The sequence below is a fragment of the Podarcis cretensis genome (genome assembly GCF_951804945.1).
Source record: "Podarcis cretensis genome assembly, chromosome: 6".
Classification (NCBI taxonomy): domain Eukaryota; kingdom Metazoa; phylum Chordata; class Lepidosauria; order Squamata; family Lacertidae; genus Podarcis; species Podarcis cretensis.
In genome coordinates, this window is record NC_137175.1 from 56,260,827 (window position 1) to 56,286,268 (window position 25,442).

At 41.1% G+C, this 25,442-nt stretch overlaps 1 protein-coding gene across 1 annotated transcript in view; it reads right to left on the reverse strand.

The window, feature by feature from the left end:
* BEND5 (BEN domain containing 5) overlaps nucleotides 1-25,442 on the reverse strand; it is a 734,690-nt gene that overhangs the window by 53,690 nt on the left and 655,558 nt on the right. Inside the window, exons 10-11 of the mRNA XM_079980403.1 lie at nucleotides 13,593-13,745; nucleotides 830-992 (exon numbers count right to left, since the gene is read on the reverse strand). Coding sequence (XP_079836529.1) covers nucleotides 830-992; nucleotides 13,593-13,745 — 316 coding nt within the window. The remainder of the gene's footprint in view (nucleotides 1-829; nucleotides 993-13,592; nucleotides 13,746-25,442) is intronic.

Consider the following 25,442-nt stretch of genomic DNA (forward strand, 5'->3'; position numbering starts at 1 on the left):
GAGGAAGTGGGAGATGTAAATCACGGAGGGAATGCATAATCAAGGACAGCACAGTCTTTTTTGAATAGTGACTGGCATTTTCTCACAGGGGCTAAAATTGCTTTTGACAGCTTAGACCAGGATTCAGAAGAGGTTGACGACAGAACAAATTTAACACTTGCCATTGGATATAAAAGCTAATAGAAACTTCTGGCAAACCTTTGGAATATTATAGAATAGTATGAATAAACAGAAAAGGTGCACATTAATGAGGTTATACAATATACAGCCCTAAAAGAGGGGGGAGAAAACAGGTATATAGAAATAGTCTTTGATTCTACGGTTATTTTACTTGAAGAAGTTCTTGGAAGGAAAGCTTGCTATTGCCTCCTCCATCCTGCAGCCACCTGCACCCCTCATAAAACCTCAAGAGTATAGAAGGGCCCCCAGAACAGCATGTGATGGGGAACAAAAGACTGATGGGGAAATGGGGGGTTCAACCCCAGATCAGGCAGAAAGCTACCCAATTTAGCCTGGTTCTCTTCTCACCCAACAGCTCCCTCATGTCCCATCCCACATTCCCAGATACTCTGGCAAATGTGACACAAATGCTGCAGGGAGATTGAGGGGATGGGAAATGTTCCTCTCATGAATTTTCTGATACTAAATTACTTCAGGATCCAAGCCATATCCTAACAGAAACTTCTGAGAAACCTTGAAAAGATGATATAACAGTGTGGTTAAGCAAAGAAGGTATTTTTTTGAGCTGCTGTTATTCCAAGTCTTTGCTTACCTTAGATTCCCAGGTCGTGGTAGACGAAAACAAAAACTAAAGCATCACAAAGGATACATGTTTCTTCTGTGTACGGGACTGTAGAAGTAGTCCCTCCAACTATGTAACTGTAGAAGGAGACTTCCAGGGTGTAGCAGTAAGAGGTGTCATCAAGTAGCCCGCCAAGGAACCGACGCCCTGTCCCTGCCTTAACAGCATCTCGGTTGAAGGAGGTGCTTGACTGTAAGAAAGAGAAGGTGAAAAATCAACTGGAGCAGGGCTGAGGCCATACTACTGAAACACAACTGGAAAGGTATTTACCAGAAAAAGTCCATGCACATGCAAACCACATATTTGAGTCCAAACTCCTGCATCTAAAGAGAAAACCAGTGCCAGTTGTTCTCGTGTATATGCACGTTACCTCAGTAGAATGAAGAAGCTGCTGTTTGTAAGTTTCCCATAATATGGCAGCTATCAACTAGAGGGCGGAAGCTTTGCCTTGAGAATTCAGCACTTGAGGAAAGTGTTAAGTTCCTCTACCCCAGCACTTCAGTCTCAATCCAAACCGAATGATGCAGTCTGCCTCTGGATACCAGTTGCTGGGGAGAAAATTACTGTGGGCTCCTGCCTTGCTTGGTTGGCTACTGTGAAAACAGGATACAAATCTAAATGGGCCTTTGGTTTGATCCAGAAGGGCTCTACTTACATCTAAATCTCTCCCCTGCCCCAAACATCTGCTCTTCCCTAAATTATAAGAAACAGGAGATGTTATCAGAGATCTCTGTCATCTTATCTAGTTAAGTCTGGTTCTAAAGAGAGAATTCACTAAAACACAGTCTATTCAAAACACAATTTTATTCACATGTTCACATATATAGGCGTTCCCATAGTTCTTGGAATGTTCAGATCCCCTCACCCCAATGTACGTATATGTAGACAGGAAGTTCAAGCACACCACACTGGTCAAAAGGTTGAATTGTATCCTGGGATACTGCAAGTTCACATCTCACTTCTGCTTTAATGCTCAGCACACCATATAAATTTTAAATAAATTTTATTTTCTCTATGCAGAGAAGAACTCTGGGGGGCTGTTTCTGTAGATGTTCCTACGCATCTGGCTCTCTGGATGGGCTTCACTACCCTGAGAGATTGCAAAGATATTTTTTTTATCCCTGTCCCAGTGCTGTCAGAATCTTCTTTCCCACCCCACTCCTCTCTAATTTTCATGCAGTGCTCTGTGTTCTGCAGGGTGGGACAACATCTTATTTTACAGCTAGAACTATTTCCATTTTAATTTACTGCAGCAGCAAAGTCTCTTTGTTGGTCAACAAATGTGTGCAACATTTGTATCCTACCGTGAAAGTGTAACAGCCACTAGGTGGAGCAAACTCTTTGCCTAGACTGCAGGTGAGCTACTGACAAAGCAATAAAAGACTTCCCATGCCCACCACAAGCCCCTGAAGCCAGCTGTCTTGTCAGCCTAGAACATATGCTCATTCACTCCATGCAATACCAGGACTGCCAGGAACCAGTACCTGAGAAAATGAGAGTACAAAAATGATTTTTTTAAAAAACACACACACACATCCCGCTGCTTGATTTCCTTAGCTCCTTGTAACTAGGACTTGAGAGCTAACAGATACGTAGGAATTCATGGCAACTCATGATAAATGAGGTATACAGGGAGACTGCAGTTCAAAAAATACCTGCTGCTCTATCAGCATTTGATATGTTTTAAAGCTTCTCATGTTATAAAAAGGCAAGTCTTGCGGCTAATTAGAAGTAGATGGAACCCAGTTTCCTATTAGCATTAAATGTAGGAAGCTTTAGCTGTTTCACTAATGTTTTATGATAGTAACATTCCCACTGTTTTGTGCCAAGCAGTACTCCAATGCATCCTCTCTAATGAGATCCAAAGTACTGTTTTTCAGTCTCTGTAGCAGCAGAGTGGACCATCTTATTATGAAAGAAGGGTTGACAAGTGGAACCTTAAAGAAGAGAAAAGTAGGGCAGGGCTGTAGAAATGGTGAAGGAGCAGAAATATGAACTATTGGAGAAGGCTTCATTTTAGAATGGCTTTCACTAGCAACTTATGAGGTACACATGGCAGTCCTTCAGTGCCTTAACTGTAGCAGCTAGGCATTCAGATTATACTTATCTGGTGACAATCTGTTACCAGGCCCAATTTAATGGACTGATTATTAACCTTTAAAGCAGAAAATGGTTTTGGATCAGACTCTCAGAGCAACTACCTACACCCATATGAACCTGAAGTTCAGCATTGGAAGTCCTGCTGTGTCAACCACTGGTTAGAACTGGCAATGGGCCGCATATCACATTCACTGCAGCAATGGCAACTGCAGGTTTGCTCCGCTGGCCATGTATGGCTGGAATCAGTAGAGTGGCCACATCTTCTACCTTCTGTGGCTGCTAATGGTGAAACTCACCATTTGGAAATCCAAGCCTTAGAGATTTCCAAGTCCAGAGACTATGCATCATATGCATTTATGCTCTTAAAATGTCCATAAGGAAGGAATGCAGATAGAAGAATGTCTACGTACAGATATAACTGTGAAATTATCACAAATTTGGCATGGAGTAGTGCTTCCTTAAAGTAGAGTTACAAATCCATAGTCTCTTGAGAATACTTATCTATAAAAGGCAAGTTCTAAGTCCTTAAGATTGCAGATGAAATCTCAAAAATAATGTGGCAAATGCTTTCACCTTAAGCCAGGGATAGGAAAAACTGTGGTCTTCCAAGATGATGTTGGATTCCAACTCCCATTAGTTTTAGCCAGCATTGTCAATTGTCAGGGATGATGGATGTTGTAGTTCCATTGTAATCTGGATGTTCCTCACCACTGCCCTAAGTAATACTTCTGTAATGAAATGGCTGCAGTGTCATATGAGAAGCTCCACATTTTATCTTCAACAGAAAACTCTCTCCTATCATCCTAGTTTGCTACAACTACCACCAGCAGCCTCTCTCTCTCTCTCTCTCTCTCTCTCTCTCTCACACACACACACACACACACACACACACAACCACATCCTGGTGTCAGGAGGACACAGGAGCTTCAGCTGCCTCCCACAACATTCCTATCCTGGCTCACTCAAATGAAAACACAGGTGAGCCAGGGGAGGGACAGCTGGAGGTCAGCAGCTGCAGAACATTAATCAGATACCCAGGGTAGCTGCATAAAAGGCAAAGTGTGGGAGTGTTTGGATAGAGGTCCCAGGAAATTTATTAATGGTGGAGAACAGACACTGGAAGAGGGAAAAGGGCAAGACCAAGGAAGATAGAAATAAATTGAAGTGGCTTCAGTTAGAGTGAGAAAGGAGGGAAATTAAGTCGGGGGTTGGGAGTAACTCCAGTACAGCACAAGTAAGTGAAAATTGCAGAATAGCAAAGGCAGGTAAAGGGAACTGCTACACTATAGACAATCAGACATGGGTACAGGAAACAAAGTTCTACATGTTGGAAATAAAAAAATAGTTCAAGCTGTAGTCAGATTGCTTGACAGAACACAGCTTAGTTTAAAACCTGAGTTGCAGGACCTTGGAGAGCTCCAAGCAAGACAATTGCACACTTGCTCCAACAAGGCCTAAAAATCCAAATGAGACCTTTCTTACTTCTCAGTTCAGACTACTCCTCTCAGGCTCAGGCTCTGTCTTGGAAATGAACGAGCTGAAAGAGCTTGTCTCCTGGCCCAGAACATAGCATCCTATCTCTTCTCCATTAGTTTTCCCTGGTTCATAGCCTGCCCTTGTGAACTAGCAATGGAGAACTTGAGGCCCCAGGTGGGTAGATGTTCCCTTAGGAACATCAGGCTCGCAGGTTGCAGTCTCTGGGATCCCTGTTCATGGCTGAGAGGTTTAGGCTCAATCTTAGTGTTAGGGGTTGTATCTCAGTCTAAACCCTCTGCAACCCTAGCCTGTAGTCCCCTGTCCTCCCCTCTAAATTGGCTGGCTCCTCCCCATGTAGGTCAGAACCTGAGCCCAGGGCAAAAGCTCATGGTGCGGTCATGAAACAAATCTTCTCAAAGCCTTAAGTGTCTGTCTGATTATGCTGGCAACTGTGGGAGGAACATAATAATTTTGAATGTCCTTTAATCTTGCAAGTGACCAAGACTGCAGGCTGCATGCAACCCTCTAGGTCTCTCTATTCGGCCTTCAGGACTCTCACCAGACCACACACCCTACTGGATCTATTCTGTGTCCTCCTTAAGTGTCTTTGCTGTGGTGGAATGTATCACTGAAGTGCTTGCCTGGATGGAAAGGTGCATGTGGAGGCTGCTGTATGGCTGGAGTATAGCCTCCTCTTAAAAGAGCAACATATATTGCTCTGTCCAGTATTGTTACCCAGCCTGGGAAGGTTGCCCATGATGGAAAGTGGTCCTTGGGCTGAAAAGGGGTTTGACTCCTGCTTTGAGGGATTTTGCCAGTTTTATGTAATAGACACAGGCCAAACTATTCTCATGTTATGAAGGATTATGCACAAACAAAAACATCTCAAAGATATAGCAAGAAAACCTAAGGGTAGAAGCCAATATACCGCATTTCCATCTATAGTTCACTACATTTATATGTTCCCTAAGCAGAACAGAAATTAGAGGATTAGGAAAAATTAAACCTGTTATATATCCTATCAGCTCCTTACCAATGCAGGCAAGCAACAGTTAAACCTATGAATTTCCATTACTCCTTTCTTTTGTACTGAGTCTTTAAAGTAGATGGCTCTGAATCATATGTGCAGGAACATGTAGGAGAGCTAATTTTAAGAGAGGGTTTTCATTTCAGGCTCGAGGTACAAACAAACACCAATAAAAGCTGCAGGCACACAGATCTAATTGCCCAATGGATCATAGGCAAAACTCACCACACGCAATCTCACATCATCTTCTGATGAAAGAAGGAGTCTTATTCACATTCCATACAGTGTAACTGGAGAATGGAGACCCATATGAGATGAAAAACTTAGGTAGGTCAAGCTACTGTTTTGCCACATTTCCAACAGCCGTGATAAGTGGCAGAAGCCTTCTAAAGGAGGCACAGTAGAGCTCAGAACACCCTGAAATGGCCACACCATAAGAATATCTAGTTTCCTGCATCAGATTTGATTAAGAGTAAAATCTAACAACCAGACCTACATCAATGACCTTGGACTTTGAGGCATGGAAGTAGAGACAGGTCAGGAAGGCCTCAGACCCCATTGCAATACCCTTTTCATCTCTTCCAATGCCTCCTACCCAGACAAACACAAAAAGAGATTATAGGTGGGTGCTACATCACCACACGGTTAATGCTGTGTTTGCACTGAGTGAAGCAAGATATTCTGCAGCAGTCATTCATCAGGAAATGGAACTGGTTTCCAGGTTGGAAGGTGATAATCTTGGTGGTCATTTCCAGTATTATTTTACCATAGTTTTCTATAGGTCTCTGTTACCTTGGGGGGTGAGAAGCAAGAAGTTGGATATCAGGATCAATAGGATACATATATTTGCACTGAGATAACACTTTCCATGTTAGGTCCTTTTCAAGACTTACTTTGTTTTTGTTTACTGAGCTAGAGAAGAACTAAGTACTACTACAACAAGCCCAAACTCTTTTGTATAGTCAACCCTTGCAAGTTCTGGGGGCAAAAGTACTTTCATCATTCCTCTCGTATCAGTAGAACTGCCAAGTTCTCCAGAAACCTCCTCCTATATAAATATAACAAAAACTAGGTCCCTGCTGGTGGTTTTTATGAGTGTAACTTTTACTGGTATGTTTGCTTAGAAAATTGGTTTCATCCCTAAGCACATGGGATTTCTTTCCCCTGGGCCTTTAAAACAATGTATGTGGACAAGAAGTGGCAAGAAGAAAACAAGAAACAGTTGTGTGGATATTTCTTCCTTTCTGCTATTTTTGGGGGCTATAAATTAATTTGAAGATGGCCCTGTGGCTAACACGAGCAGATTGGTTTAACATTATGTGACAGATTGGTTTCATTTAGCCAGGAATATCCAGAGGGTCCTCGTTCCTGAGCAACCAGCATTTGCAGTCTTAAAACACATACAGTTCCCATCCTATTTTTTTGTTTGCCTCCAAAATGAACACCAAAATTCCTATGGCATGTCCAATGTACAGAAATGTATTCCAAAGAACAAAAATAAAACAATAGTTCCATTTGTCTTCTTAGAAAAAAAGGGGAATAGGAGAGCTTCTATTGCAGAGCTACTGCAATAAATTTATCTGTTATTTTACATGCAAGCAGAATCCAGTTTTGTGATGATGAGGAAAACGTAGCTGGTTTTAATCCCAGCTATCTCAATTTTAAGTGTCGCTATCAAATTTGCTATGGTAGTGTCAGGGTCAGAGCCAGTACGTTGAGAGGAGCCATGAACTCCAGGAAAACCAGTATTCAAGACTAAAGGATTATCTGGGGCCAAAGAGCAAGTCAGGATACAGGAATACAGTGCTTGGAAAGACCTTGCTGCTCAAGCAAGGCTTAACTGAAACATAAAGAATTTTATACTCCTTCTTCCACATGAAGACCCAGTGGTCAGTTTGAGAATCTGTATCTGTGAATAAGGATGAGTGGATTCAAAGAGCTTAAGTCCCATTATTTCAAAGGAGGGATATTTAATTATGTACTTAACTTTCTCTCCCATTGAAATCAATTACAGAGATTGCTTTGGGCTAATTCCATGGCTAATTTGAAGACATGGCAATTCTCTAAAATTTAGGTAGGAGTATGGGAAGTTGTCATAAACTGAGGCAGACTTAACTGACTTATCCATCTAACTCAGCACTGTTTATTATACAGTACTGGTGGGCAGTGGCTCTCTCGAATTTCAGATATGGACCTTTCCCAGCCCTGCTTACATATGCTAGGGAATTCTGATAAGAAATTACGGTATATAAATACCTAGATTAGAAAGTGGTGGTATTTCAAACTGAGTGACATTTTCTCAGAAATAATAAGTGTCCATAATTGTTAGGGATTCAGAGGATTAATGTAAGTAGCCAAAAATAGTTTCCCAACAGATCAGCTATGTCAAAGTCTTTCAAGCCTTTGCAAAGTTTTATTCTGCATGGTTTCTATGCAGAATTGCAAGGAATGCAGCACAATAGGCAAAAAGAAGACATTTGGTAGAGTGACTATCCAAGATCCATGACTGGACAGTAGCATTTCTAGGCACGATTCTGAGAAAGTACCAGTCAGCTAACCTGAACAACCAGTAGTGATGTATGGAAGTATGGAAGTGAGAGCTGGACCATAAAGAAGGCTGATTGCCGAAAAATTGATGCTTTTGAATTATGGTGCTGGAGGAGACTCTTGAGAGTCCCATGGACTGCAAGAAGATCAAACCTCTCCATTCTTAAGGAAATCAGCCCTGAGTGCTCACTGGAAGGACAGATCATGAAGCTGAGGCTCCAATACTTTGGCCACCTCATGAGAAGAGAAGACTCCCTGGAAAAGACCCTGATGTTGGGAAAGATGGAGGGCACAAGGAGAAGGGGACGACAGAGGACGAGATGGTTGGACAGTGTTCTCGAAGCTACAAACATGAGTCTGACCAAACTGCGGGAGGCAGTGGAAGACAGGGGTGCCTGGCGTGCTCTGGTCCATGGGGTCACGAAGAGTCGGAAATGACTAAACGACTAAACAAAGCAACAACCTGGACAAAAGGAAGGTGAGAAAATGCCTGTGGCACAGTTGTGCTCTGCCCAACCTGTCCCTTTAAGATTGCTACCCTTGGCAGAAGGAACGATGCCCAGGAGCTGGTTGTTGACTGAATGCATCTGTCATCTGAACTTGGTTGAAAAACTGCAGGAGTCAACACCTGGCCCACTTTGGGTGAAAAGAGTAAAAGGAAGTGGTCAGCAATATGGGGCCTAATCAAGACAGCTCAATGATTACAGCTAGACCTAGCATCCACCTGAGGTGGGTGGATGGATGGGGAATGAAACCCTCTCTGACTGCTCTTCTTTTTCCAGGAAAAGGAAATGGACAAAGTCAAATAGGCCTCTCTGATCCCATTGCAAAGAGCACAATTAGTCATCCCCAAGCTCTAATGGCTTCTTGAAATGCTCAGCTGCTTTTGATGACTAATCTGCTAAGTAAAATAAGTGATGCCTAGCAAAGCAGCACACTCCAAATCCAGCTTTAGCTTTATATTATGAATGACACTGGTAATTAAATCAGCAGATACTCAAAATCTGGTGACTCAGCCTTTGTACTAGTGACTTTTAACTTTTGTCCATGAAACTATAAATAAGTAAGGTATGATAATTTACTGAAAAATGTTTGCAGGTAAAACTTTGAGTTTCAAGATGAGAATCACTCTGTTTATAAAGAAAGTAAGGCTGTGTCCAAATTAGAAAACACGTCATATGTCATTTGTTTTGTCCTTCATTTAATTGACTGCTCCTATGGTCCCCCTCACAAAAATGCCTGGGGTGATCTTGAGATAGAGAATCTAAAGGATGTAATGATGACCACTAACCTGGATGGCTTTGAAAAGGGGATTATGTGTTCTTATGTAGGATGGATCCTGAATTCATCAGACTTAGTTTGTGGTAGAAAAAAATAGCAGATGAAATTAGCAAAAGAACAGTTCAGGGATTTACAAAGTTGTTCTAAAACTTCCCCGGAGACCCAGCTGTTTGGAGGGAGTAGCTTCTGACCAAGCACATCCCTAGACAGAACAGCCATTTCCCCACTGATTGAAGAATGCCCCATTTTATTTATAAGAATCACCCAAGCCAACAATAGCTGTATCTGGGGACTCACCATATCAAACATGTAGATGGAGCATTTGCACAACCAGATATTTAGAGTATCACTCACCAATGGGAATAAGCTCCTTATGCATGAAATACACTCCACAATATAGCAATGCTAATTTTTCCCAGCCTAATTAAAGTAAACCATTCAAGTGACCATCTTCAGGATGTTGTTTTTGAAGCGGAAGACCAGGATTTTCCAGAGCTTCAGTAATGCAGAGTGCTGAAAGAAATCCCTTTGGGTGTAGACTCACAGATAGCATGTAAAATCCAGACAAATGATTGCTTTGCCAGTGATTCCCATTTTGCAGCAAACAGGTTATTAGTGTGGGACTCTGTACAAGGAGCCTGCATTCAAAAAGCCTGTTCATTATTAATGGAATATGAGCTTTTGACATCAAAGGGGATCCATTATGTATGCTAAACGGTGGTGTGAGAGAAAAGAAGGACCTGCATTTCAAGTCCTCTCGGTGCTTTTGTCCCTTGTAAATCAATCAAGCTTGACAGATACTTTAAGGAGAGTAATCTTTTCAATGATACTGTCAATGGATAACATAATGGAACATTGTCTTGATGCTGTGTGAAGACATGAAGCTAGTCAATTACAGACAACACTTCATGCAGCCGCCAGCTTTCACTTGAAGCAATTCTAGGGAAGTATTCTAATCCTTACAAATGTCTGCTGTAGCATACAATGTAAATGAGACCTCCTGAAGCTTCAGAAAAATAATTAGCTACAACAGTGGCCCATTCCCACACTTCTCAAACATGGGCATGATAACGTTTACTGTGCAGTTTTCCGTCCTTCTCGAGCGTTCGGTGCCTGCTGTGTATTTATATACACAGCTTTCTAATTGTCACTGCTTTGTTCCTCACACCACAAAGGCTTATACCGAGAGTGTCATATCTGCACATATCTCTTAACAAAGAAATCCTGGTAGCCTGGCCAACTGTATTCCTTGCTGTTCTTACTACTATAGCTCAAGACACTACTAGGGCTTGTTTATTTAGAAAGAGTCGAGAGATTTGCAACCACGTGGGACGGTCACAGGATTGTACAGACCTCAACATGACAAGGGTTTCTGACACTAAGGCAGAGATATGCAACAGGGGCATCCCTGTTACATGTTGGGAAGTGCCCAAAGATTAGCTCATGTCACCCAGTGTCAGCAATAGAGAACAGTAAGGGCCACCAGTAGTACCCGGTGGAGAAGGGGTATCCATAATAAAGCATGCCACGGATCTTGCATCCCTCTGGTTAAACATTTGCAGATCTCTATTTTTAAACAAGATTTCTTTTTTAAAAAAACACATCCAAGTACAACAGAAGGAATGTGAGCTGCCAGTTTAAACATGTGGATCAACAAGACAGTGAGGCTATTAGTTTGGGGCCTGCTATTTTGTCCAGCGATAACTGGCATTTGAGTCTTGTTCCAAGTGAATTCCTCCCTGTACAAGGTCACACACCAAAACTGCTGAGTCAGCGTGAGAAGCTGTGAGCCAGCAGCTCCCAGAATAATCTCAAATACGCTGGCTGCCAGCATGTGCTGAAGCCTGCCAGTTGCCTCTGGAAGTGACCTGGAGCAGGAGGCAAACAATGTTTATTTGATTGTTGGCACCTACTTTCTCTCTTCCTAAAAGGCTTCTCTTCCTCTAAAAACAACAACAACCATCACTACCAAATGACAAGGATATGCACCCTTCCTTCCAAAATAGAATTAATTTAGTTTGTATTTTATCCAATATGAGAAGATACATAGTAGCAGCAGTTTAACAATTCAAGCCTGGCATATAATAACAGTCTTAAAGGGTCGAGTAAGTTGTCCCAGCTAGTCCTGAACCAAATGGTGATCTAGGCAAGGAAAATGTTTGGCTCCCACTTCATTTGTTCAAGTTTTTAAAAACTTGCTTTTTTCCATTTTTTACATTTGTAGCCTAGTTCATTATTTCAATGCACAATCTGCAAGCCTGTTTTATCTTTGCCATATAAGACAATATGTTTGCCTGGACTGATTTGACCACAATCAGTCATATGCACATAATTTGGTCAATTTCCACAAGGATAAAATATAGCAATCTTGTTAATGCAATATTGGCCATACAGACTGGCAGCTTTACAAGTAAATATGAAACCACAGCATTAGAACTGCAGAACATGGGTAGCCTTTTTGTAAAACCCACCATCTCCCTTGGGCTAAGTTCACGATGAAAACCTTCCTCTTTAGAGCTGCTATTTGCCCCACGATGCATCGTTATTTAAGTGACCATTGTTCAAACTCCCACCCTCAATGGCACCATCTTGCATCTACCCCCAAAGGCACTGTAGGTGCTATTTAAAAGTTTAAAACCAGACATACTAATTGCAATCACTCTACTGACTTCACATCTATTTGGACCCCTAAAAAGACCAAGATGCTTTTTTGTGTGTGTTTGGGACTGGGCACACTGCTTCCCAGTCAAAACTGTACTAGAATCCTGGATTCCTCCATCATTTTCTAAGATTCTGACTCAAGGTAGGCCATCAAAAGAAGCGAAGAGGTTTGATCCCTGGACAATTAAATTACGGCTTTAATGTGCACACATCCCTACCCAAGCACTGTCACCAAATCCAAGTGCATGTCTTACCTTAGTTTGTTTATCAGCTCTGCATTGCAAAGTGTTTTCTTTTTTTTTGGCCAATTTTTATTAAGTGAAACCATGAGATGCAAACAATTTCTATACAGTACTGTGAGGTGGGGAAAGCCCTTCAGGCTAGCATTATTGCTAGTAGACAAATGGGACTCTCTGTTGATTGCTTTGTTCCCAATATGCAGACTCAGCTGCTTTATGTTGTTTCTGTGCAGGAAAAGCTAGGGAGGCCCTTTATAGCATGTTCCCTCTTCCTGCACCTTCAAAATATGGGTTATTAGGATCATATTGGCTGTGACTGGAATAATGCAAGATTAAACACAACTCAGCAGCTGGAACATCCATTGATGGCATATTCTGGCTGGCTGGCTGGCCTCAGAAAAAAAAAATAAAGCACTGAGGAGAAAGAAAAAGGGAAAAAAATAAAGACCAGGTCAGGTTGCAGGGGGTGGGGTGGGGGTGGGAGGGGAGGGGAGAGAAATATCTATCCAATATAGCATTTAAGGGATACAACATAACATCCCATTTTGACAAACAAACAAAAGTTTTTGTATCAAGTACATTTTTTCAGTTAACCACCTTGCTGGATCAGACCACTGTTCCATCTAGTTCAGCACAATACTTCCAAAAGTGACTTGCCATATGTCTCTGGCAGCTCACAGCCTACCCCTGAATTCCAACTCCTGGTAGTGAAGGATAAGCTATATTGCCTCTGAACATGGCACTTCCATTGAGGCCAAAAATCTATTCTAACTCTGTCCTCTGCCATCAGCCCCAGCCAGCATGACTGAAGGGTCAGCAATGATGGCAGTTCCAGTCTAGGAACATCTGAAGGCAGTGCTGGAATTACGTATAAGCTAAACAAGCTATAGCTTAGGGCCCCAAAAAAGATTAAAGAAAAATCTGGATATACATTTCCAAAATATAAGATAAAAAACAAATTACTTTGATAAAATACATATTTTGTTATCTGCAAATGGCTTTAGATACCTATTAGGTCCATAAATTACCATATAGCAAAAAAACAGCGGCAATTTGTTGTTGACAAAGGACAGCTGGGCATATAAAGGGCCCCATTACCTTCAGTAGCTTTGGGCCTCATCAAATCTAAATCCGGGCCTGTCTGAAGGCATATGTTCTTCGCCCGTCTCATAAACCCAGTATGCAGTCAGCTGCAAATGTGACCAGGCTCTACTGGTTGTGAGAATGCTGCCACAACAGAAGTGAATCTACCAAGTAGCAGCAACACACACGTATCTCAGCCATCATGGCTTGAATGGAGCACGGGCTGCCTGAAGACTCTGGCACTGCCAAAGGCTGAATGAGTTGTATGAATAGACACCTATTTAATAATACAAAAAAAAAAAAAAAAAGAAGGGAAGGGAAGGGGGAAGGAAATACAGTAGAAAAGAGAAAGAGACAGAGAGAGAGAGTTGCTTACAAAGGAGAAGTCTTCAGCATTCTGGCAGAGTAGCTTGGGGAAAATAGCCTGTCTCTGAAATCTTTCCTCGTCTTCAAAAATGTTCCCATACATAAAGCCATTCATCATCGTGGAGTGAGCATGGATGTCGATATAGAATTCCAGGGTAACTTTCTGTATAGAAAATATATACATGCACACAAAAGATAAATTGAAAACATATTTCAAAAGGGAACTCAGCTATAAAAGCAACAATGTCATCCCTGAAAATCAAAACATATAGCAGTAGGAAGTGTTGTGCCAGAATGAAGACAGTGTACCAATTAGGGCTGCTTCAGGTCTTTTCCAAAGTGGCACACACAGCCCTAAAGCTGACATTCCTGTGCAGATGTTTCTCTTTGAGATGCTCACACATCTCGGCCCACTCTTGAATGGAAATTTTCCACTCATCCATATGGAAATTGCTGGTTTTACCCAGACCTAAAGATCTGAACCGAAGAGAAAAAGTATTCTGTTTACATCTCTGTAAGAAAAAGAGAATGGTGGAGTTCACTGATTATCCATGCCAAGCAATTACAAACAGTCTACAGGTTATTTCATACAATCATTTTTTCAGGAAGAAGTCACTATGGGTGATAAATCATTATAAAGCTTCTGTACATTTGTACCTAAAACTGTTTCCTTGTGTAGTGAATGCTTGTAGGAATTTTTCACCTCATGGTGACATTCCCTTATACAAAAGACATTCTGAGCACTTGAAAAGGTGAAATCTGGTAGATGGACATGTAAAGAGAGTGAGAAAAATATTTTTTTTTTAAAATAATTTTTATTGCATTTTTCACAAAAAAGAACAAAAAAGCAAATTTTCACAAACATTACAAAAAGAAAAATTTTCACAAACATTACAAAAGAAAAGAAAACATAGACAAAAAAAAAAGAAGAGAAAAAAGGAGATTTTAACATAAAAAAACAAAAAAAAATCCCTCACTTTCCAATTATAACCTTCAAAACCTTATTTTCCTTACTTCCACCCGCCTCCCGATCTTGTATTCTATGTAATAATTAGTTCAGCAAGCTCAATCTTTGTTCATTTTGATTCTTGATCCCTCCCTTTGTGCTCTTATTTAACTCAGTCACTAGAACCCCTTCTTTCCTTTTCAATGTCCTCAACATTCAAAGATTTTACAGTGTTTTTGTAGATAGACTTTAAACTTCTTCCAGTCCTCTTCCACCTGCTCTTCTCCTTGATCTCGAATTCTGCCAGTCATTTCAGCCAGTTCCATATAGTCTATTACTTGCATCTGCCATTCTTCCAGAGTGGGTAGGTCTTGTGTCTTCCAATACTTTGCGATGAGTATTCTTGCTGCTGCTGTAGCGTACATAAAGAAAGTTCTATCCTTCTTTGGCACCAATTGGCCGACCATGCCCAGAAGAAAGGCCTCTGGTTTCTTCAAGAAGGTATACTTAAATACCTTTTTCAGTTCATTATATATCATCTCCCAGAAAGCCTTGATCCTTGGGCACGTCCACCAAAGGTGAAAGAATGTCCCTTCAGTTTCTTTGCATTTCCAACATTTATTATCGGGCAAATGGTAGATTTTTGCAAGTTTGACTGGGGTCATGTACCACCTATATATCATTTTCATAATATTCTCTCTTAAGGCATTACATGCCGTGAATTTCATACCGGTGGTCCACAACTGTTCCCAGTCAACAAACATAATGTTATGACCAACGTCTTGTGCCCATTTTATCATAGCAGATTTTACCGTTTCATCCTCAGTATTCCACTTCAACAGCAAGTTATACATTCTCGACAATATCTTAGCATTGGGTTCTAACAATTCTGTTTCCAACTTTGATTTTTCCACCTGGAAGCCAATTTTCCTGTCCAAATGATAGGCCTCTCTTATTTGAAAATAATGTAACCAGTCTCGCACCTTATCCTTAAGTTTCTCATAGCTTTGCAATTTCATTTTATCTCCCTCCTGCTCCAGAATTTCCCAATATTTTGGCCAGTTAGATTCCATATTAAGCTTTTTTAAGGCCTTTGCTTCCATAGGTGAGAGCCACCTAGGGGTTTTATTTTCCAATAAATCTTTGTATTTCATCCAGACATTAAACAATGCTTTCCTGACAATATGGTTTTTAAATGTCTTGTACACTTTAGCCTTACCGTACCACAAGTATGCATGCCACCCAAAAACGTTATCATATCCTTCCAAATCCAAAATATCCGTGTTTTCAAGAAGTAGCCAATCCTTCAGCCAGCAAAAAGCTGCTGCTTCATAATATAACTTGAAGTCCGGCAGGGCAAACCCCCCTCTTTCCTTTGCGTCAGTAAGAATTTTGTATTTTATTCTGGGCTTTTTGCCCTGCCAGACAAATCTAGAAATTTCTTTTTGCCACTTCTCAAAACAGTCCATTTTGTCAATGATTTGTAGCGTCTGAAACAAAAACAACATTCTTGGCAATACATTCATTTTAATAACAGCAATTCTACCCAGTAAGGAAAGTTTCAAGTTTGTCCAAATTTCAAGATCTTTTTTCACTTCTGACCAACACTTCTCATAATTATCTTTAAATAAATTTACATTCTTCGAAGTCAAGTTCACCCCTAGATATTTCACTTTTTTCACCAATATTAAACCTGTTTCTTCCTGAAACCTTTCCTTCTCTACTGCTGTCAAATTTTTCTCTAAAACCATAGTTTTTGATTTATTCAATTTAAAACCTGCCACCCGACCAAATTCTTGTATTATTTCCAGTGCTCTTTTAGAACTAGGGATTGGCTCCTGTAGCGTCAGTACTAGGTCATCTGCATAGGCTTTAAGTTTATAGTGTTTAACTCCGACCTGTATACCCTGAATCTGTTGGTCCCTTCTAATCATATTCAGCAAGACCTCCAGGACTGAAATAAAAAGCAAAGGGGAAATTGGGCAGCCTTGTCGTGTCCCTTTCTCTATCTTAACTTCTTCCGTTACTGCATTATTCACTATTAATTTCGCCTTCTGTTCTGAGTAAATCGCGCCTATACCGTTTCCAAACCTTTCTCCAACCCCCATCCCTTGCAAATTTTTCCTCATAAAGCTCCACGAAATATTGTCAAAGGCTTTCTCCGCATCAATAAATATTAAAACAGCTTTTGTATTTATATTAACTTGTAGCTTTTCTAAAATGTCAATTAAGTTTCTCGTGTTATTTGACAATTGTCTGCCTGGGAGAAAGCCAGCTTGGTCTTTATGAATCATTGTTGCTAAAACTTTTTTCAATCTTCTAGCTAAAATATCAGCAAAAATTTTATAATCCACATTAAGTAGGGATATGGGGCGGTAGTTCTTTAGTTGTGTCTTTTCTATCTCATTTTTCGGTATAAGCGTGATGTAAGCTTCTTTCCACGACTCCGGCGCTCTTTTCCCTTCCATAATTTCATTGCCAACCTCCATTAGAGGTTGAATTAAGTAATCTTTCATGTCTTTGTAGTATTTGGAGGTTAGCCCATCCGGGCCTGGAGACTTGCCTAGTTGCAGGTTCTTAATGGCACCTTCAACCTCCTGTTCAGAAATTTTGTCGTTCAGTATTAATTTATTCTCTTGAGAAATTTTTTGTAATCCATTTGTTTCCAAAAATTTCTCGATTTTGATCTCATTCTGTGGCCCTTGTGAATACAGTTGTTTAAAGTATCTCTGGAAGCAGTCTTGAATCTCCCGTGGGTTTTGTATATTTCGTCCATTTACTTCAAGATTGGTAACAGTATTTAATTTCTGTCTTTTCTTCAGCTGCCAAGCTAGCAGCTTTCCACACTTATTGGCCGATTCAAAGGTTTTTTGTCTCATTTGTTTAATTTTCCATTCTATATCCTGGTTAACCATTTTCAAATATTGTGCCTGATGTAATTTAATTTCTCGTAGAATGTCCTGTGACTTAGGTTTAGTCCTTAATCTCTTCTCGCCTTCTCTAATTTTCTCTAAAATCTTTTCTTTCTTCTCCTCTTGAAGTTTCCTCTTTATAGCATTTTGCTGGATCAAAAACCCCCTCATTACGGCTTTACTTGCATCCCAGATTACTCTTTTCTCCACGGTAGTCTTCAAATTTATCTCAAAGTAGTCTTTTAGTGTTTTTTGGGCCTTTTTCACAATTTCAGAGTCTCTAAACAAGGTGTCATTCATTCTCCATCTAAAGGAACCAGTGGGTGTTAGTTTCATATCCATCTTCACTGGGTTATGGTCGGAGCAGATTTTGGGGCAGATTTCCACCTTTCGAATCTTGGGTGCCATCCCTCTTGTAATCCAAATTTGGTCTATTCTAGTCCAGGTCAAATTGGCTTCAGAGAAGAAGGTCCCCTCTCTACCTAGGGGATTTTTAGTTCTCCAAATATCAATCAAGTCCATATTGTCTGTCAATTCAAAAAAGGTCTTTGGTAGTCTTCCATCTTTTGTGACTACTTGTCTTTCAGATTTATCCATATATGTCGAGACAACGCCATTCATATCTCCCATCAAAATATTTTAGGCTGTAATCCTATACCTGCTCACCTGGGAGTAAGCCTCATTAAACTTAATGGGACTTATTTCTAAGTAGACACATATAGGATTGCACTGTCAAATTTTATAAGCTACAGTGAAGATTCTGAAGGCCTTGGAAATCCTTGTAATTAAGAAGCAGGATATGTACCTTATAAATAAATGAATAAAACACATTAAGAGTATAAAAAAAAACATGGGAAAGAAGATTAAAACTGATGGTTAAAATCAATGCAGTATTAAAGGGTGAGCCTTCTGTCTTGAGTCAAAATGGCATCTAATTGTGTCCAAACGCAGGTGAAAACCTGCACCTTGATCCCTGGAACCATCATGAAATATTTGGTTAAAATCAATGCAGTTTTGAAAGCTTCAGTCCACTACCTTGAATCCAAATGGTGTTGTTGTTGAATCTCGGGAATCCAAATGGTGTTGTTAGATGAATCTCGGGAACCATCGTGCAAAATTTGCTCACAGTATCTCAAGAGGTGTCCAGTTGCATACTGAACAAAAATTACAACCCCCATCACCCTTGACAATTGGCCATGTTGACCAATGGGAACTGTAGTCCAAGAACATCTGTATGGTACTAGGTTGGGGAAGGCTGTCTTAGATTATATTTTCAATGCTTTGTAAGCTGTAGTCAGAACTCAATTACAAGAGTGAAAATCAACCAGCAATCAAATAACCCTTCACTATTCTTCTCATTACACAGTAGCCCAACCCCTCTCAGTAACATGGCCAACTTTGCACTCGTAATTACCTCTTAGAGGTCCAGTTGCTGGGCAGCTCTACCAGTTAGGAGAATGGTATTTTAGTATTATACATGTTCTTTTTTTATGAGTCACATTTGATGATGATAAAAAAATGAAACATCCTTCCCATTCATTTGCCCAGCAATGGATTCATTGTTAATGTAACACAAATATTCATAGCAGAAAGATTCTCTTTGTTTGGAACTACAAAGAACGCTTCCTGGCCTTATAATGGCCAGCACTTGCAGAGTTATTCTACTGCTATACTTCAGCTTTCCACTTCATTTTGCTGGTATTCATTGTGTTACGGAATATGACTATGGAGAGCTGTTTTGGAGCATGGTACCACAGTTGAATTAAGGTACGTACTCTATTTTTTCAAAGAAAACAACAATCTCACTTCATAATGCAATTGTTTCTTGTGTAAATTTTTCTGGAATAGAAGGCATCTATGATGCAAAAGGGGACGCAGGTGGCGCTGTGGGTTAAAGCCTCAGCGCCTAGGACTTGCCAATCGAAAGGTCGGCGGTTCGAATCCCTGCGGCGGGGTGCGCTCCCGCTGCTCGGTCCCAGCGCCTGCCAACCTAGCAGTTCGAAAGCACCTCCAGGTGCAAGTAGATAAATAGGGACCGCTTACCAGCGGGAAGGTAAACGGCGTTTCCGTGTGCGGCTCTGGCTTGCCAGAGCAGCGATGTCACGCTGGCCACGTGACCCGGAAGTGTCTCCGGACAGCGCTGGCCCCTGGCCTCTTAAGTGAGATGGGCGCACAACCCCAGAGTCTGTCAAGACTGGCCCGTACGGGCAGGGGTACCTTTACCTTTACCTTTATGATGCAAAAGGAAATAAAGGCTACAGCAATGTTACTCAAAATGGAGGGCGCAAGATCCAATGGCATGTCAGCTACATTTGTCTGCTGCCAAAGTTAATCACAGGAATTACTCTCTGGTTTATAGACTTTCATGGGTGGAGAAGGACCCAACAAGCTCAAAACCTGGCAAATGCCATATTCAATCATGCCACAGTAATGAAGAATTAAGTCTTTATGACGAAGGATGAAGGTAGCAGAGAAGAAAATATGGCAGTGATTTATAGAAAGCATGGTGATTTGCCAGGTCTAATTATCACAAAGGATTGGTAACCCTGTTCCAATGTCCACGAATGCCGTTCTGCTCATGGAAATGTCTCTGAAGAAGAGAGTTTGGATTTGATATCCCGCTTTATCACTACCCGAAGGAGTCTCAAAGCGGCTAACATTCTCCTTTCCCTTCGTCCCCCACAACAAACACTCTGTGAGGTGAGTAGGGCTAAGAGACTTCAGAGAAGTGTGACTGGCCCAAGGTCACCCACCCTCCCTTCAACATACATTCACTGATCCCTCCACTGGATCAGACAGCCTTTCAGAAAAGAAGGACACTGTCAGGGAACTGCCATCGGAGCCAGAGGGAGAGGGAGGGCTCCAGAGGGAATCCGGAGAGTATACCGGGAGGGAGAGAAGCAGCCCATCTTCTGGGGAAGGAAATCAGCGTAACACTAGTGTAGAAGGGGGGCAGAGGGAGGAATTGGCGAGGTGGCTCCATGACTCCTCGCTGGAGACCAGCGGGGAGGGCACGGGTCCTCCACTGCCCACACCCTCCCTGCGCAGAAGGGAGAGTAGGCGGAGACTAGGCGTCAAAGAGCTTCTTTGCTGGAAGAAGTTCAAGAAACGCCCACTGACGGATTCTGCCAGCGATTGAGACAGCCACGGGTGAGTGGTTGTCCGAACAGAAAGGGTTCACCCAGGTAACTCAGCCAAGCGTGGCGCCGATTTACACACGAGCAACCCCTAGAACCATTACAGACACCTCTGGATACAACACAGTATCTTTGTGAATGTGCCTCGGCATTGGGCTGTTGATATATACAGAATATTAATGCCAATCTCCAACCAAATGAAACTGAGTACCTGGCCCAAAGTCAAGGGTATGTTGGCTTAAAGGGGCTTCCAGGCAGAGCCTAATATCCGAAAAGGCTGATTCAGATATTGTAAACAGGTTATCAGCAAAGGTTTCTTAAGATGTTCTTTACCCTTTAGATTTTGCGCAGAAAGGATAGATCTGGATTAAATGCAGAGGGGAATGTGGCTAGCATTTTGGTGCTGATGGCATTGCGTGGATGCTGTGAAGGATTTGCATGCATAAGCAGCAGCGATCCTGTAATAAAAACCCCTCCTCAAAGCACCCTAAATCAAAATACCATGTCTTAATTGGCTCATGAAATGTAACCTCAATTGCCAGTTGCAAATTGTCCCTTTAACCGAATCTAAGAAACAGGAAATGAAACCACTATGATGTGTCCTGCATATTCCCCTTCAGCCATTTGAGACCCCGCCCCTTCCTGCCTCTTGCGCTGAGTGGCAGGTGTGTATTCTCACAGCTTAAAGATTGTTAGACCACATTTCACTGACAGACACAATTTCGCTGATAATTATGCTAAAAAAAAAAAAAAAGTTTTAGAGTTCTCCAGCACTTGAAATAACATTAGTTGACAAAATCACACTGCCTGGAGCTTTCTGTAACTAAAAGCCAAAAATATGTGGAAGCAAATCAAACTGTGAAGCTTTGAATTTAAAATCAACCAACAAATGATAATAGAAAACACTATGCAATATTTAGCGATAATAACAATACCTTACAGGTATTATCAAGATGAAGTAAACATTGGTTGCATAGATGTTCCAGATTTCCTAGATAATTAAAGATATATTTCATTTCATTATTATAAGCCAGTTTTTTCCAAGCCAAAGTCTCTTTGAGCATGTCTGTTCTTATAACTATCCTCAACCAAAGGAGGATGGGGATCAAGAATTAATTATCGAAGGCAGCAATCTAGAAACAACAACAAAAATGTTGAATTTTGAGATGTTACAAAACCCAATAATCATCCTTCATACTTTCCCAACCTTTCCTTGTGCATTCCATGAAGTATTGGAGGAAAGTGTGTTCATTCTGCATTTTCATTTCATAATCTTGATGACTTTGGAAGACCATTAATTAAACAGCCCAAGGAAAAATGATACGAACAGCTTGGGCTGCTAGGACCACAGTTGATATCCCAATGCAATTATGATTCTTAAGTACAGAGATTTCTTTTTTAAAAAAATCAATAAAAGCTATAAAACAAAAAGGGATAAATGTGTATTTAGCCCCAAACACAAGTCACTGGAGAGGAAAGCAATGTAGGGAAAAGGTAGTGCTGCAAACCAGCTGTCACTTCAATATAGATTTTATTAATTTTCTGCTATAACCCTGAACTAAGAAGGAATTGAAGGGCTTCCTTTACTCAGATATTGTACAAGAAAAGAATGGAATCATCACTCCCACTTTACTTTATGGAGGATTTAATTCATGGAGTTAACACCAGTGCTCATTTGAAAGTATTTCTTCTTTTTCTCCCAAGGACTTTGTTGCAGAACAGAAGCTCAGAGCTAAATACGGTTGTGTATTTCTTTTTTTAGAATTATACCTTCCCATGCTTCTTCTTAAGAGCAGTCAGCAGCAATAGCCTCCCAGCACCAGCATCCCTGTCACTTACCAGGAGTAGGTGAGACGAGGCTGTAGTGTGGTCAAGCTCTGTGGGGGCACCAGTGCAGCCAACCTGGCCCTCCTGCCAATGCACTTATGCAGCCCCATCCTCACTAAAGTCTCTCCCCTCAGCCTCTCAGTAAGCAACAGCAATGCCAGAGCTAGGAGCATTGTTCGTTTGTTTCTAAATGAAGTGCAGCCTTAGAAGGTTGCCATTTTGAGTGGGCCAACCTAACCTAAAGACCATCTGCCATGGCATAGGGGTCCACAATGTGGGAGAAGAGTGCTGAACGCAGCACTACTTTGAACATAATCTACTGGATACTTACCATTCAATTTTAAGGAATCTGGAGGCATCCCATTGGATCGCCCTCTCAGACAAGAGCCCCAGTCTTCAAGAGGACATCTGTTGTTGTACCCTGCCCCATGCCTCATCACCACAAAAGCCTCTGCAGCCCTGGCCCTACCAGCCCTGGAGCCCTAATGTCAGCTGGAGATACAGCTTCATTTCATGTCAGTTTCTTTAAAAAACAAAAAGAAGACACTATAATGCTTTTTTAAAAAAAGTTTGTGTGTGTGTGTTTTAATTGTAATTTTCTACCCAATGATCCCTGGAGCATGTCATCATACACTTGCAGGCAGCGGCCCCTGCAACTTAAATTTCCAAGTTTTGAAAATGCCAAGAGCTTCATGATGATATATAAAAACCCATCCCTCAGATTGCTTTCCTTTACCTTTGCACTTATCAGAAGTGAGGCAAGAGGTTTTACTGATATTTTGAGTCTGATTCTGTCATCATTACTTCCAAAGAGATACTTTTCCTGTGCCAACGCAGTTGTACGGCAGAAGGCGGCTTGGCTAGTCATTTCACAGAAACTACCTGCCGAGAGATTTTCAGCTCTTCAGCCCTTCAAATCCCACAACTGTCTATGTCTCCAGTCACCAGTTTCAAAAGCCCAGCATTCATTATTTTTATTATCAACCTTGAAAAAAAAAACTTTTGAGATTCATTCTCTCTCTCTCTCTCTCTCTCTCTCTCTCTCTCTCTCAATGAAAACAAGTTATCTACAAAATTCAGGTTGAGTATTTGTTTTTCAGTGGTGGGGGTGTCCTTAGATGAATCTCATGAGGCAACTGTAAGTATTTTCTGTGTCAATAAAAAAATAAGTAAAAGTTTTTATTGCAGACTGTATGACAAATTATGGCTAGTTTACCCTGCACAAGCACATATTGTATATATATCATTTCAAAAGGCTGTGGTCAAAGCTGTAAAACTCAGATAAGCTCGGGAAAATTCAGGATGCTTCACAAGAAATATACAAAATGGAAGTCATGGCAAAATCATTACAGAATGTGCTGAAGCTGGTGACAGAGAGGCAACAAGATGAACAGGACTGTCCCGGCTTCCCCCCTCACATGTTGGTTATTATAGGGGCAGGAGGAAGAATGACTGACAAGGGCTGTTGTAAGTGTGTGTATGTAATAATAATAATAATAATAATAATAATAATAATAATAATAATAATAATTTATTATTTGTACCCCGCCCATCTGGCTGGGTCTCCCCAGCCACTCTGGGCGGCTTCCATAAAAACCAAAAATACACTAAAATATCACAGATTAAAAACTTCCCTGAACAGGGCTGCCTTAAGATGTCTTCTGAATGTCAGGTAGTTATTTATTGCTTTGACATCTGCTGGAAGGGCATTCCACAGGGCGGGCGCCACTACCGAGAAGGCCCTCTGCCTGGTTCCCTGTAGCTTTGCTTCTCGCAATGAAGGAACCGCCAGAAGGCCCTCGGCGCTGGACCTCAGCGTCCGGGCAGAATGATGGGGGTGGAGACGCTCCTTCAGGTATACTGAGCCGAGGCCGTTTAGGGCTTTAAAGGTCAACACCAGCACTTTGAATTGTGCTCGGAAACGTACTGGGAGCCACAAAGGGGCTTGCTGGATCACAGCTTTGGTATACCATGGTGTAACTTAATGTTATAAAGGAAAACAGCACTTTCCCACTGCTCTATATTCTACTCTCTTCATGTGACCTCTGTAATATAATTCATATGTGACATGATCTGTGGGTTTTGTGCTCCCACTTCATATAAATAACGGCTCAATGCATGGAAGGGACACAGAGAAGGGTGATGTCACATGGCTTGGTATACTATATCATGAGGCAGAAATGTGACATAAGGATAGCTTCATGGTTCTTGTAACAACTAGTTCCACAATGGAGCTGTTCCTATTTTGATTCAGTTTGAGTTTGGGAGGTTTTTAACAGGACGTGTTTAACAGGGGTGTTTAGGAGGGGAAGAAATGTCATTAAAAATCTCAGGGGCTCTGATGTAAATATTATTCCTTTCGGTTATAGGTGACTGATCTAAAATTCTAAGAACAATTTGAAACCCTTAACTTACCATTATGCCATCCCTCAAGTGTCCCTTTGTAAGTTAGTGACTGGGGTTTAAAATCCCCAAATAGGAAATCTTCAACTAAGAAATGATGAAACATATTAAGCAGACAGCATCTTTTCTCTGTTTTGCTTAGAATGGAGTATCTTCTCCTAATGACCTTTTTCTCTCAAGAAAATTAATTTTTAAGTGGAGAGGGGGAAACACAAGGAAAGCAAAGATTACTGTGTGGAAAATATATCAATATCAGCAAGAAAGAGATTTGATTTTTTTCATTGCTTCAGGTTTGAGTCTTTAAAAAACGAAAACAAATAGACATTCTAGTCAGACGTGAAAAGTCAAAATTTGCATTTAAATTGAGGTAATTTGGGCTACCTACCCACCCCCTCACTTCTCCCTCAAGTGAAGAACACAAACTACTAGATCTCTCAATTCTCACAAATGGAAGTACAGCAAAGAGGTCCGCCTTTCACTAACTACACATAGGGTTCAAACTGGCAAGCATAAGAAGTGCCCAGATGATTCACAGGCTACTTAACAGTTGCTAACCTGTTTCAACAGACATTTCATGATGCTGAAAACTCTCAGATAGGGATGGGAAATCTGTCTATTTCTATCCATATCATTTC